Genomic DNA, 15,551 nt, shown 5'->3' with positions numbered 1-15,551 from the left:
CATCATCATCATCCTCCTCATATCTCCCCCAAAAACCATCATCAACCTTTGCGAGACTCCCCAGCGATCTCTCATACCCCCATCTCTCCCCCTCACCCATACACATAATACTCCCCCTCCACATCAAACACACAATACCACCTGCACACCACACACATCCCACCCCCCCTACACCTCACATCACTCTCCCCCCCTGCAACTCACACCACTCTCCCCCCTCACAAGGATAACAGTCAGGCCCCACAGCCCATTTCAGCAGCCCCCCACAGCCCATTTCAGCAGCCCCCACAGCCCATTTCAGCAGCCCCCCACAGCCCATATTAGCAGCCCCCAGCCCATTTCAGCAGCCCCCCACAGCCCATATCAGCAGCCCCCCCAGCCCATTCCATTTCAGCAGCCACCCCCATATGTCAGCAGCCCCCCCAGTCCATTCCATTTCAGCAGCCCCCCCTCCCATGTCAGCAGCCCCCCCAGCCCATTCCATGTCAGCAGCCCCCCCAGCCCATTCCATGTCAGCAGCCCCGCCAGCCCATTCCATGTCAGCAGCCCCCCCAGCCCATTCCGTCAGCAGCCCCCCCTCCCATGTCAGCAGTCCCCCCTCCCATGTCAGCAGTCCCCCCTCCCATGTCAACAGTCCCCCAGCCCATTCCATTTCAGCAGCCCCCCGCATGAATGAACTACCCCCCCACACCCCCCATGCTTACCTGACGATGGTGGTGGCGGCGGCAGGGAAGCGCAAGGGATGCGCGCTCTAGCAGCAGACCCGGAAGTTCCGGGTCGCGCCACACTGCTAGAGCGCGTCAGCCTGCTGGAGCAGGCTGAGGGGGGGGGAGAGCGCGGTCACACAGTCACACAGACACTGCTGGAGCGCGCTCCTACTTAATGCTGGAGCGCGCTCCTTGTGTCCTTACCAGGGAAGTGGAGGGAAGGGGGGTGAAGAGGGGGGGTTGAAGGGGGTCCGTCGCGGGCCGCACCGGGTGCCCTGGCGGGCCGAATGTTGTGCAGGCCTGCATTAAACTATCTTGGCAGAACAGAGGAAATCACGTTGTTGTACTGTTTACCTGTTGGATTTGTAAGCTTTGCGATGTAAGCAATCTTGCAATCTATACTAAACAGCACAAAAATGGTTAAATGAAAAGCATTTCAAACAGATCGACTATTTTGATTGCTCTAAGTTTCTGCAAATTGTCAGTTGCCATCTCTATTCCTTCAATAATTCCTGGGTCTTTTTCAGTATACTCATTCCAGTAGTTTGTTTCTAACCTTACTGTGCATTAATAGAGGTAAGTTAACATGCATTACGCCAGTTGTGCTCAACTCCAGTCCTCAACACCCCCTCCCCGCCCCCCCGCACAGGTAAGGTTTCCAGGTTATTGGTCGAAGACTGAGTCACCTGTGCTGAAGCTGGGATATCCTGAAAACCTGACCTGTTGGGAGTGATTGAGGACTGGAGTTGAGCACCCCTGTATTACACAAAAGAAACCTTTCCTCATAGATCTCCGCTGCACTGCATCAACATCGCTCTCCCACTCACCAACCTACATATTAGATCAGTATTCCATGTAGAAGATGGTTTGACCCAAATCCAGCTATTCCTTCTCACCTAAAGCACAATAAACTTTGGTTATATGAGGAGGGATTAGGAAGTAAGGGCTGAGTATAGCCTCTCACCTTTTGTATCCTCAGCACAATGAAAGCACATTCTTGGTGAAGGCAACTATGAAAAAGGGGAGAATTTATTTTATACTAATTTAAGAGGTGTTGCAGTCCATGTTTCCGTATGTGAGATTTTTCTGTACAGTTTAATAAAGCACATTTCTCCCAATGGGACTCAAAGCGCTTCACACATTTAAATCAGTTACATATAAAAGGAAAACGTTTAAAGCTATAAAATAAATACAAGATAACAAATATACAATTTTAGGATGAATAGAATATAGAATGGACTGATACTGTTTGCATTGAAGGTCTGGTTGTGGTTCACTCATCAAATGTCTGGTTAAAAACGTACGTCTTGAGTGTTTTTTTTTCCAGGGTGGGGGTCTCTCGAACCGTATGAGGATGAAAGTTCCAAAGAGTAGGAGCAGCATTACTAAAAGCTCAGGTCCCAAAAGAAGTCCGAGAGATTCTGGGAACTGTTAGTAGTCCTTCACCTATGGATTTGAAGTGAGTGAAGGGAACCAGGAATTATTTCCGGTAGCTTGGAACCTGTTATCTACGGCTTTGAATGTCAGCAAGCCAATCTTGAATTGGAGAACAGATTAGCAAGAAACTGGTCGGCATGAGGACACAAAAGCATGAACCAGGGAGGTCCTCTTGGGGAATCAAGAGCTTAATCCTGGCTATGTCCCTCAGGTGTAAGAATGAGGATTTGATCACAGCCGATACCTGCTGTAGAAGTGTCAAGCCACAATCAAGGACAACAGCAAGATTCCCCCTACTGCCAGAATTTAGCAGCTTGGAAACCCTTGAGCTTAAGGCTAGTTGATTGACCTAGCTGCAGTCTTGTTATCAGATGGCGAAGACCCGCCACAAGCACCTCTGTCTTATCAGGATTCAACCTTAACCAATTAGCATTGATCTAATCAAGAAGTTCAGCTAGACAACGATTGATAATGGGTCCTTAGTACACATTGCAAAGGACAACTATAGTTGAGTGTCATTTATATAACAGTTACAGGCCAGGATGTCTGATAATGTCACCCAGTGGTAGCATATAGTGTGCAAACAACATGGGAGATAAGATAGAGCCCTCTGGCAGTCTACATGATCAGGTCATTGGTGCAGAGGAGTAGATTCCTGACGATACTCTCTGTGACGTGCCAATGAAAAAGGATTTGAACCAGTTGAGAACAGAAATCCTTTCAGTATCCATTAAAAGCCCATGGTTTACAGTGTCAAATGCTACAGACAGGTCAAGGAGGACTAAGAATAAACAGTCACCTCTGTCTCTCGCTACAAGAAGATCATTAAGCACTTGAACCAGGGCTGTTTCAGTAGTATGCCGTATTCTGAATCCGGACTAGAATGGGTCATAAAGATCATGGGATGAAAGACAAGTTTTCCAGATAGTTTGCAACCACTTTCTCAATAATCTTCCCTAGGAAAGGAAGATTTGATACAGGCCTGTACTTCTCCATGCAGTCTGGGTCTAATGAAGGCTTTTTTAGAAGAGGCCTGATGACTGCTTCCTTCAGCAGTTCAGGAAGATCCCTGTCTGCAAAGAGCACTGGACTACTAGCAAATGCTGGGACGATTAGTTCAGCACAGCCTATGAAAAGGAGTGTTGGGCCTGGATTCAAATCGCAAATAGTGGGGAGCGACCAAATAAATAATGAGCGCAACTCTAACAGGGAGGATCTCTAATTCTGTTCCTCTGTACTGTACATTGTATATTGGACACTACTTCTATCTGTCTCCTCTCTGGCAGTGTACTGTAGGTAAGAAAGAGGGTAAGGGAGTTAGGAGTTATAAGGGAGGTGGCATTATATAGGTTTGCCCGCCCCTGCAGCCCTGGTGAGTTTTTTTTTTAAGTGCCAAGGGATTGAAGTATGTAAGCATCGGATGTTTTTTTTATAACTCAAATTTTATTAAAGTTTTTTCGTCATTAAGAAATACAGCTTTACATATTCCTTTGCGTCACCGCAACTATTCAAATAATAAAAATTTGCATATAAAAAAATATGTGAACATAAATCAGGAAGGGTGGGAAGGGGAGGGGGGAGAGTCCAGATTTCCACATCCTCGTTATCTGAATCCAACTTCATTTCCTCCAAAGTACTTGATTGCGTCTCCCATGTGGCCAGCCTCATCGACCTCTATCGAACTTGCTAGGCCTCTTTAAGGATATTCCTGTCCTTTCTGTTTATTTTTAAAGTTTGTGTTAAGTCAGCGGAGAACGTGTTTCCCAAACTATCCCAGCAGGATTGTGGATCCATCCAACCCTGGGATGTCTGTGTGTGCTAGCCACATAATCCAGACTTTTAGAAATTTTGCGCCAGTATCATTAACCAAACTTGTTAAGTTTTCCATCTGGCACACAAACCAAATTCTATTCCTAATTGCGGGAATAGTTGGAATTTTTGTCTGTTTCCATAGTGCTGTGATAGCGCATTTCTCAACTGCGACGAGGTGCGCGATCAGTTTATTTTGCGATCTCGTAAGCCCCTCTACTCTTCTGTTTAATAGGAAAGGCTGGTAGTCTAGTGGGATTGTTAGGCCTAAAAGCCTCTGTAGCCAATTTTTAATTTGCTCCCATATGGGAGACACCCGAGGGCAGGACCACAGCATATGTAAAAGATCTGTCTCACCTCCACACTGCTTTGGGCACAATGGGGAGTATTCTTGAACGAATTTAGAGGTTTCTGCGGGGTAAGTTACCACCCCATTAATACTTTATATGCGTTCTCCCTTAAAGTTGTACATATTGAACTTTTAGCCGCAGCAATAATTATTTTGTTCCATTCCTCTTCCTCTAGCGTTTCCCACTGTGTCATATAGCTCAGTTTCTTTGAGTGTGCTACTCCTGAACAGACCACCTCTCCATATAGTCAAGATATAAGTCCCCTAGTTTCTGTTTTTAATATACAGAGTTTCTCAAAATTTGTCAATTGGGGTTGGGGCAAAGATTTGATGACTTTTCAATGGGCTAGATCAGGGGTGGCCAACTCCAGTCCTCAAGGGCCACCAACAGGTCAGGTTTCAAAGATATCCCTGCTACAGCACAGGTGGCTCAGTCAGAATGACTGAGCCACTGATTGAGACACCTTTGCTGAAGCAGGGATATCCCTAAAACCTTAAAATCCCTAATACCTGGGCGGCTGGTGGCCCTTGAAAACTGGAGTTGGCCACCCCTGGGCTAGATTATTGCTGGGCTCCAGGTGGCCTTTGTGGGCTATCCACTGGCCGTCCTAGCATATCTCTCTCGTGCAGAGGTAGTGGAGACATTGCTAGTGTGGATCGCAGCTTCTCGCTGCTCCCTCGCCCCTATTTATGATGCACTGATAAATACTGGTCTGCTTCTTGGATTGCATATAATTAGAGCAGGGGTGCTCAACTCCAGTCTTAAAGCTCCCCCAACAGGTCAGGTTTTCAGGATATCTCAGCTTCAGCACAGGTGGCTCAATCAGAGCCTCAGTAAATTCCTAACCTGGTGTGTCTGGGGGTTCCCCAAGTCAACGATTCAAAACAACTGCATTATCCCATTAAACATATAATTTTATTAGTTCAATTTGGTTCTTTGTAAAAAAAATAAAAAAAGACTACAACTTGAGGAAAACATATTTAGCCAACAGGTCCTACATCTTCAGAATGACAATGTAACTTTATGTAATTTGTATAGCAAGGGCATATGCTGCACACCAATAGAAATATGACAGCGGATACTAATACCCGTGCTCTCAACTCAAAGGAGAAGACCCGTTGCGATCCAGATACAGAACTCAAAGACTTAGAAGAGTGGAGGCTCCACAAATTTAGCAAAAAACCCACATCTATTTAGCCAAGATTATTCAAGGTTTCGGCCGTCCAGCCAGCCTGCCATTCCATGACAAAGGGTGCCTAGATGGCCAAAACGTTGGATAATCTTGGCTAAATTAATTAGGTTTCTTTTTTGCAAAATCCGTGGAGCCTCTACTCTTCTTCGTCTTTGAATAACTTATGTCATCTGCCATGTCCGTCAATATCAATGTCTGAACACACATGTAGTATTTAAGGACCATGGAAATTATTCTTGTCAACCACGTGATTGTAGATCAAGGGTTCATTTATATTCTGCAATACAGGCTACGTATTAAAATTCTGTGCCCGTTTCAAAAACCGAATCTCTTATAAATGCTTTTTTTTTTTTCTTTTTCTAAACCCATAGAACAATATGGGACATTTTCACACAGCCTCGATTTCCATTAACTAGACCTCAATGACAGTAGTAAAAATAATATTAGCTTAATGATAGCCATTAAAATCCACAAATGTGACCTGTGTGTTACACTTCCTGCTATTAAAAGGCTACATACAATTATACCAGAGTGGGAATACGGACGTGACACTGACTTTGAACATGTGGCTTTTAACATATAGTACTACTTATGCCATGAAAAATACACTGTACATATATTTTTAAACCATCATTTAATGGAAATTTATAGCTGCTGATGGAAACGAATGACAACTATCACCAATTCGCTTGCATTTTATTTTTGAATGCATAATTGGATAATCATAGTAAGAAGCAAGTCAGGAGGAATACTGGAGACCTCACTGCAGGGACATGAGGCTAAATGCTGAGCCCTGAGACAAGACAACAGGATACAGAAGGATAATATATTTCATAAGTAAACTTTACTTAGATTATTTGGGGACTGCTTTAAAAAAAATTCAATAAAGGACAATAATGTTGCAACTGCTCTTGTGCATGATGAAACAATATTTAAACTCAAAGGCAGTAAAATGTAAGGTTTGCTAATAGTCAGGCAAACACTTTGACTTTATTCAATAGATTGTGATCTATTTTTTGTAATACCTGTTTCTTTGAATAGTGACATATGTGAATTATATGTAGAGAGACATAGGTGTATTTTTATGAAACTGCAATAGTGCTGACCAGGGCACTGTCGCACAGAAACTTCCATTGAAGTTTCTGTGCGATAATGCCCCGGATCAGCACTTTCACGAATAACCCCCAAAGTACATGATTATCCTTTATTGTTCTATTCATCTTTCTCATACAGCTGCTGCCTTCCTTTGATATTTGTGCATGGACAGAAGAAGATGTGGTAAGCCTTTTTCAAGCATTCTGGACACATTGCCCAGTGTAAAAGTCAGGAGAGGAGACAAATAAATTAGTTATTTAAAGAGACCAAAGTGAATTTAAAGCTAGGGCTTTGTAAGGGATGTCAACCACCATGGATTGAAACCACTGAGATTTTGGGAGTTCTGGATCACAAAAATAGCAACTCAATTGAAAATGACTGATTTTTATTCTGTGACACATTATTGAAGTCTATGCATACACCTTATGCTAAAAACCAGTAATACTGACTACAAATCAGTGAGAGGGGAGAGCTCTGCTTTGTTACAGTTTAATAAAGCACACTTATCTCTAGCCGTACCGATTATGTCCATGTCCATGTAGCAAAAGGCAACAGAGGACAGAGATCAAATAAAAGGTCAAATGATTTTCTGCTTTTGGAAATTGCTAGTCAACACAATACAAGTATGGACAATGGATAACCAAAGTATTGTTACATACACTTGGATATTCAAGGATCTGTTTGATCTATGAAACGTAAACACACTGTGCTGAGTGTTTGTTTTGAAAAAGATGTATATTTATTTTATTTCTAAAAAACCTTTAACCACCTTATTTTTCATAGTACTTTTGGATGCAGCAGCTGGTTAAAACAGGTAAATTCTGCATTTATTGTTCTGTTGAGTACATTATCGTTTGTGCGATCATTGTGGATGAAAAGTATGTAATGCATACCATTCTTCTCTAATGTTAAGATGATGCTTCCACGCTGCATAGTATATATGCCAGCCTTTTCAAAGAGAACCACATTACTGGCAAAAGGTTGCTTCTTCTAGAGGAAACCGATCTGAAGGATATGGGCATTGTCTCCAAAGGACATATAATTCATTTAAAGGTATGTAGCATACATAAATAATATTACTTTGTGACATTTTCATTTACTAATATCTGTCCATCTTCAGGTTTTGATTTGGTGATTGTCAATAAGGGATATGAAATGTTGTGCAACACACATAATACAGTGCAATCTAATACTGTACATCTAACTCTGGTCCTACCTTTGTTTTATACTGCTACTTACCTCGAACAAACCTGTACATCTGCCCACTTTTCATTCTTCTGGATACAAAGACCCGATAAGACTCTTATCCTACAGAAACCATAGTACTGTGCTTGTTTGTTTTATAAACTACTCATTCTTAAACATTGCTTGGACCATGTAAACATATGATGTGTAATAGCTTTAGGAGTTATACACTGAGTCCCAACTTTAATTTGTTGCATGAATTTGCGAGTGAAGATGCAAGACAAAGTCTGTACACAACATTCTTTAATTACGTTAGTACTGTTTCTATTATACATCTGAAAACTGTTTGTGTAATTCCTCATTAGATATATGACACAGAAACAATATACTGTAACACAATGTAGCTTTATCTGTATGATATAATGGTAATATAACAGATTGGTCACTGTGTAAAATATGACATCAGCCACATCTGTGTTCCTGATGGATTGTATATACAAGATGCAACATGAATGGATAGGATTTTAAGCGTATCAAAAACTTTGTAGCAATGACATGAAACAGCAATCATTATCAGAGTGTAAATGTAATAGTACACAGCTTGGGGGGGGGGAGGAGATTATACATACATACACACACACACACACACACACACACACACACACACACACACATATATATTTGCATTTGCATGTCATTTCCCAGAATCCCTTGCTGCAGTGGAAGCGCTGTATGCTGGGCGATAATGGGGAAAGACAGGGTTACAGACCTGTCTAAGACATGCAAATGAACATACAGTAATATTTACAGTTGCTATATATATATATATATATATATATATATATATATATATAAAATAACTAATTAAAGCAATTAACCATGTCTCTATTTTGTAATACCTGAATCATCGTGTATGTATGTTTTATGTTATATTAGAGGGTCTTTGCCACCTAGGACGAAAGTGAACTGAGGACAGTGGCAAGTTAAATAGACTAAATGTAGCACATTGGCACCTCTAAAAAACAAACAAATGTTTTTACAATTTAAAAATTATATATATATATCAGTATACACACACATACAAAAAGGGACAGCATGGGCTCCATAGTGTAAATAATATAGGTTTTATTAAACACAAGCTAAAATCAGTTCACTCACAGCAATGAGGTAGGACATGTGCATCGGACATAGACACCAGTATCCCGTTGTTTGTCTGTCGGTATGGAGCTGTAGTCTTGTGGCTGCATGTGTGTAAGGCTGCGCTTATAGTGCCGGCGACGCGACGTTGTGTCAAAACAGCTTGGTCGCGATCGCTGGAGGTCATCTTAATTTGATTTTTCCAGCAACCGCAGCCTGACGACACGTCGCCTCGCCGTCGCCATACGTGCGGCCTAAGTCTCTTCCTCTTAGGATAGGAGTTGCTCAGTGAGTAACGACACTGACTGACACTGAGATTGTTGCAGGGGAGCCTGGTTCAATTCCCGGTGTCGGCTCCTTGAGACCTTGGGCAAGTCACTTTATCTCCCTGTGCCTCAGGCACCAAAAAAAAAAAAAACATAGATTGTAAGCTCCATGGGGCAGGGACCTGGCCTGCAAAATGTCTCTGTAAAGCGCTGCGTAAAACTAGCAGCACTATACAAGAACATGCTATTATTATTATTCCGTTCCTACAGCTGGGCACCTCCGTGATGTGCGTCCACTCAACGGTCCCCCGGCAAAACGATACACACTTTCCTTGTTCCGCAGCTCAACAGCTCCCCTCCGATACATTAAGAACACAGTGGTGTAGATTCCTGGTGCTGCCAATAGCACTAACACCCTTACGTGTTTCGTCGCAAATGTACCGGCGACTTCATCAGAGGTGAGGGATGAGATCATACTCAACCCTTATAAAGTCCAAATTGATTAATTGTTTACTTCATTTAATCCCCACCCATAGTGAGTGGATCAGAGGGATAACAGATGGCTAAATAGGGATAACAAATCACATACAAGGGATGAAAAGAGATGAATAACATAAAACAGCTGGCATATGTAGTTGTAAACAATATAGGGGATATATAGTATTGCCATACTACCAGAAGAACAGATAAGAAAACACAAAGTATGGATACTCTAATCATAATAGAGAAAGTTATGTGTGAAAATATGTAATACTTATTTTCACATAATCATGGTAAGTTCACTTATTTACATATTTTCACACAACTTCATATTAATGGCATCACTGTTATTTACATACACACATATAGACACACATTTTCCTTATTTATTTGTTAACCATTTTTACTGTTAACATATATTTCATATATATATTATTTATATTTTTTATATATTTATATGTTTTTATTATATATGGTATCCTTATTCGTTCTATTTTGAAGATATGGGTTTTTCTCTATTATGATTAGAGTATCCATACTTTGTGTTTTCTTATCTGTTCTTCTGGTAGTATGGCAATACTATATATCCCCTATATTGTTTACATCTACCCTATGCCAGCTGTTTTATGTTACTCATCTCTTTTTCATCCCTTGTATGTGATTTGTTATCCCTATTTAGCCATCTGTTATCCCTCTGATCCAATCACTATGGGTGGGGATTAAATGAATTAAACAATTAATCAGTTTGGACTTTATAAGGGTTGAGTATGATCTCATCCCTTAACCTCTGATGAAGTCACCGGTACATTTGCAACAAAACGTGTAAGGGTGTTAGTGCTATTGGCAGCACCAGGAATCTACACCACTGTGTTCTTAATGTATCGGAGGGGAGCTGTTGAGCTGCGGAACAAGGAAAGTATGTACCGTTTTGCCGGGGGACCGTCGAGTGGACGCACATCAAGGAGGTGCCCGGCTGTAGGAACGGAAGAGACTTACCCACATGCAGCCACAAGACTACAGCTCCATACCGACAGACAAACAACGGGATACTGGTATCTATGTCCGATTCGCATGTCCTACCTCCTTGCTGTGAGTGAACTGATTTTAGCTCGTGTTTAATAAAACCTTTATTATTTACACTATGGAGCCCGCGCTGTCCCTTTTTGTTTTATAGAAATATGGAGGAAGGTGGTTGCTCCTGCGGATAGCTGCCCGGGTGTTCCAGTGTTTTATATCATCTTTTATTTAAGGTTTTATTTTATTTTTTGGCTTTCCTTTCCTTATGTTTTTTCCTTGTGTTTCCATTTCCCTGTCTAAATCCTTTTTCATGTCATACATGTTGTATCTGTTTGTGTGTTTGTTCAGTATTGTTAGCTAGAATTTATTCTGATCCATCATTAATCATATGGCACTGTGATTTTATGTGTTATATATATATATATATATATATATATAATTTAACCTGAGGCTGTGGCTTTTCCCTCTGGCTGTTTCCAGATAAGCTCCTGTTCAACAAGCTTCCTTGAGATGTCCCTGCCTCTCTCACGTATCCTTTCTCATTGTTTGTCGGGAGTGTACTTTCTCAAGGAAGCTTGTTGAACAGGAGCTTATCTGGAAAACAGCCAGAGGGAAAAGCCACAGCCTCAGGTCTATTAATAATTTATAAGATTATTTAATATTATAATTGCGACCTCTATATATATATATATATAGAGATATATATAGATATAGGAAAATATATATATATCTATATATATGTAAAAAACATTTTTCACCTGCTAAGTTGAACTCTTTAAATACTAACTTTTTAAATTACATTTTTGCAGACCGCAATTGAAAAATTAACTCATGATTACCTGAATCTTTTTCATTTCCCTCCACTAATTAAGGTAAGTTATTCAAACATAATTCATACTACTTCTGTATTTACATTATTATCATCGTTTATTTGTAAAGCGCCAACATATTCCGCAGCGCGGTACAATGGTGGTAGAGAGATATGTATATTACATAAACAGTTACATACAAGTGAGGACAAACATGCACAAACGGATACAGAGAGGTAATGGGGGTCCTGCTCGTGAGAGCTTACAATCTAGAAAAGTGGTTTCCAACCTTTTTTCGGTCAAGGAACCCTATATGAAATTCCAAGGAACCCCAACCCTCCCTAATAGTAACTCTAAGATCAAATGCATTGTAAATTCTTCTGTATTTGGTACAATTACCTGAAAATTACAGGGAACCCTTTAGGGGTGCCCGGGGAACCCTGGTTGAAAAACACTGATCTAGAGGGAATGAGGGACAATGTTGAAACAAGGAGGTAAGGTTATTGTAGGATAAAGTGTGACTCAGGTTAGAATATGGTCCAGTCTGACAGCTCATTCCATTAAGGTTTGGAGGGGGTAGGGATGTTACGTAGGGTGGAGAATGGGCCAGCCGCACAGCTGGTCCCAGTGGGGGTGGAGGGGCGAGGAGGTATTAGCAGTAGCCTCATAATATCACTATGGTAGGTGTCAAACGCTAGCATATTGTATCAGTTGTATAATGAAGTACATATTTTGCACGGATGATAGTTTGACTGCAGATTTACAAAGAAATCCGATTGTCAACATATTCTGCTTCAGTAACTGTAACAATATTCATAGACATAAAATAGCACAACATTTTGTTACTAAAAACCCTTTCAATTGCCACTTTGTTCGTATATTAACAAGACATGCTGTGCTCTCTAAAATAAAACTCTCTTCACCCATGACTTAGTGGGACACAAAGCCTTTGTTAAAATGATTGTAACTCTGCAATATGGTTAAAGAAAGCGGCATGGCATTTATTCTTTTCGCGTCAGCTGCCATTGACATTAAGACGAAGTACCATTGACTGTTACAAATCTGCTAGCTTCAGATATCTGTAGATGCAAAGTAGAAAATCTTCCAAGTAACACATCCTGAATGGCTGATTCCCAGAAAACATTATGCTTGATGTAAATTTGTGCCATTATGTCAATGAAAGATATTCCCAATACAAACATTTTGTCAATGACGTCCCATTCACTATAAATCAACTTGGCTGTAGTCTGCATATTTATGGACCAAATTCAATATTGAAGCAGTGCTATATGGTACTGATAAGCCAAGCCTAATTGTTAACATGTAAAATCCCATTGAATGGCTACAAAGTGGCAAGGTAACAATTTTATAATATTAGCTCAATAAGGTGAGAGCCACCTCTATGGTATTTCCAGAGCTTGGGACGCAGCCTGGCCCTGGAGGTTAAGCAGGCGCAGGAACAGTTACCTACAGATATTGTATAAACAAGAAAAACGTAACTGTTGTCATCAATCTCAATGAATGTACATTAAGGCCCAGATTTCACAAAAGGTGGTGTTCAGCCATATGGCAACTTACACACCATTTAAATAAATGGTCTGTACGGTTCCTTATGGCTTAGCACCACTTATATATAGCCCATAAACCACATTAGGGTCCCATAAGACACCTTACAGACCATTTACTTGAATAGGCGATGAAGGGTTTTATTGTGGTTCCCTAATGTGTTTTACGGCTTAGCACGGCCTAGGAAATATGGCCCTAAATGTATTATAGCCACAATTATTAGTGACATATTCTGAAACAGGAAGAGATTCAGGAGTTAGCACTAAACATGTTGTCAGGTCAACAACCAGATAGTTGTTCTTTACCAGATGAGTGATTTCCCAACATTTCATAAACATATGAATTACAAGAACAGGTCATGTGCTTCATTAGTTAGACTGTGGTAGCCATATAAATCCCGAGTGTGCAATAATACGCCAGTTCTGCAGTTGCTGGCAATATTGCATTGGACTATTGGAATATATTTCAAGGCAAGCTTTCAAGAGTCTTGCTGTATTCCTTAAGTGAACCAGTTGTTTTTTGGAAAGCACTATATAATTTAAACTGTAGAACATGTTTAGCAGGCAGCATTCATTTAAATTAATTATGCACAATACTATCACTTTGTGTAGGAGGAATCAATTCCTAGTAGAGACGCCGGCATACAGCAAGAAAACAACAGTTACAGCAATTCTAATTGTAACCAGACTATCTTTTTCATTTCATTCTGGTGCATATAATAACGTTTGATACCTAGTGCTCTCCACTATTTAAAAACCTTATTCTAAAAAAAAAAAAAAAAGACATGAAATAAAACTTTGATTATTTCATCTTGGTTATAGGACTCTGGAGCTGAAAATGAAGATGAAGAAAAAATTGTGAATTTAGAACTTGTTTTTGGTTATCATTTGAAACCAGGCAACAACCCAGAGGTAAAGTATATGCTTCCAACATCAACTTTTAATGTAGGTATTTGATGATTGGTTAAAACAACCAAACGTGATATTGTGCGGCGCTCTCACATTGAATACAAATAAATAAGAGTGGATAAGTGAAAAAAAATATATGGGTGAGAGTTGCTCAAAACCTCTGGTGAGGACTTGCTTATAATAGTCCTCCTCTTCAATCACCACTCCACAAAAGTCCAGACGGAGAAGGGTCACCCCCCCAAAAAAAGATGATATAGTGTACACTGTTCAATCTCAAGTGAGTGATGTATAGCTAGAATCTTGGCTCATACTGTATGCCAGCCCACTTACAGAAAGATGAAAATAATATAGCCTTCTCCAAACAGTGTCTTGTCAGTTTCTTTCGTATGGAGATGAGTGTGGCTATTCCATCAGGGTAAAAAAGAGAGAAGAGACAGTGCAATCCAATAATAACACTTCAGTTATTAGAACATAAGCTTCAGCTTACTCACACTTTGTACAAGTAATTCAGGCATGAAATGAGGAGGATACTGTGCTTGGGTCACAGATGCAGGGTTCCTGAGCTCCTGACTCTCGTCTCAACATGTTTCACAGCACAAAGCTGCTTCCTCAGGATAGAAGCAGCTTTGTGCTGTGAAACGCATTGAGACTGTGAGGAGAGAGGACAGAGGCTGAGGTTTGGATCACAGAGGGCTGAAGCCGTTCCACAAGCACCAACTGGAAGTGATGTCCGCGACAGGAAGTGACACGAGCGGAGACCAGAGGTGACGACAGACACCGAGGGAGCCCGCGAGAGCGGCTTCTGTAGGGATACCTGTATACTATCTAGACCAGGGGTACGCAAACTTTTCTGTTTGCGCCCCCCTGTCAGCTCTTACCCCTGCTCGCGGCCCCCTTCCCTTACCGGCTCGGAGCTTTGCGGCGTCATATGACATCATGCCGCGTTGGCAAGGCAACGTGTTGCCATTTTACACCACGTTGTCATGGCGATGCATCGCTGAAGAGGCAGCTCTGACCAGGTAAGGGAGATTTACAGAGGACTCGCGCCTCCCCCGGTATTTAATTTAAATGCCTTGGGGAAGAGCGCGGGGCCCCTGTAACCACAGTGCCCCCTTCAGAAAATATCGCGCCCCCTTACTTTGCGCACCCCTGATCTAGACCACCTAAGTACTTGGGCCAGAGAGTCAGGAGCTCAGGAATCCTGCATCTGTGACCCAAGCACAATATCCTCACTCCATGCCTGAATTACTTGTACAAAGTGTGAGTATGCTGAAGCTTATGTTCTAATCACTAAAGTGTTATTATTTAATTGCACTATGTCTCTTCTCTCTTTTTTACCCTGAGGTAATAGCCACACATCTCCATACGAAAGAAGCTGACAAGACACTGCTTGGAGAAGGCTATATAATTTTCATCTTTCTGTAAGTGGGCTGGCATATGAGCCAAGATTCTAGCTATACATCACTCACTTATACAACAGTGTACACTATATCATCTTTTCTGGGTGACCCTGCTCCCTCTGGACTTTTGTGGTACTACATATACACAAATAAAATATACATAATGTATGGTGGGTATGGCACTCACAGAATA

The 15,551-nt window shown here is 41.2% G+C and overlaps 1 protein-coding gene across 2 annotated transcripts in view; it reads left to right on the top strand.

Annotated features, from left to right (window-relative positions):
- Nucleotides 1–15,551, top strand: part of MAP3K20 (mitogen-activated protein kinase kinase kinase 20) — a 162,838-nt gene that overhangs the window by 122,483 nt on the left and 24,804 nt on the right. For both annotated transcript variants that reach the window (XM_075609048.1, XM_075609047.1), the window contains exons 12-16: nt 6,729–6,773; nt 7,374–7,404; nt 7,504–7,643; nt 11,485–11,547; nt 13,872–13,961. In XM_075609048.1, coding sequence (XP_075465163.1) covers nt 6,729–6,773; nt 7,374–7,404; nt 7,504–7,643; nt 11,485–11,547; nt 13,872–13,961 — 369 coding nt within the window. The remainder of the gene's footprint in view (nt 1–6,728; nt 6,774–7,373; nt 7,405–7,503; nt 7,644–11,484; nt 11,548–13,871; nt 13,962–15,551) is intronic.

Source organism: Ascaphus truei, chromosome 7, assembly GCF_040206685.1.
Source record: "Ascaphus truei isolate aAscTru1 chromosome 7, aAscTru1.hap1, whole genome shotgun sequence".
Classification (NCBI taxonomy): Eukaryota; Metazoa; Chordata; class Amphibia; order Anura; family Ascaphidae; genus Ascaphus; species Ascaphus truei.
Note: the sequence above shows the minus strand (reverse complement) of the source record. Positions and strands in the feature narration are given on the sequence as shown.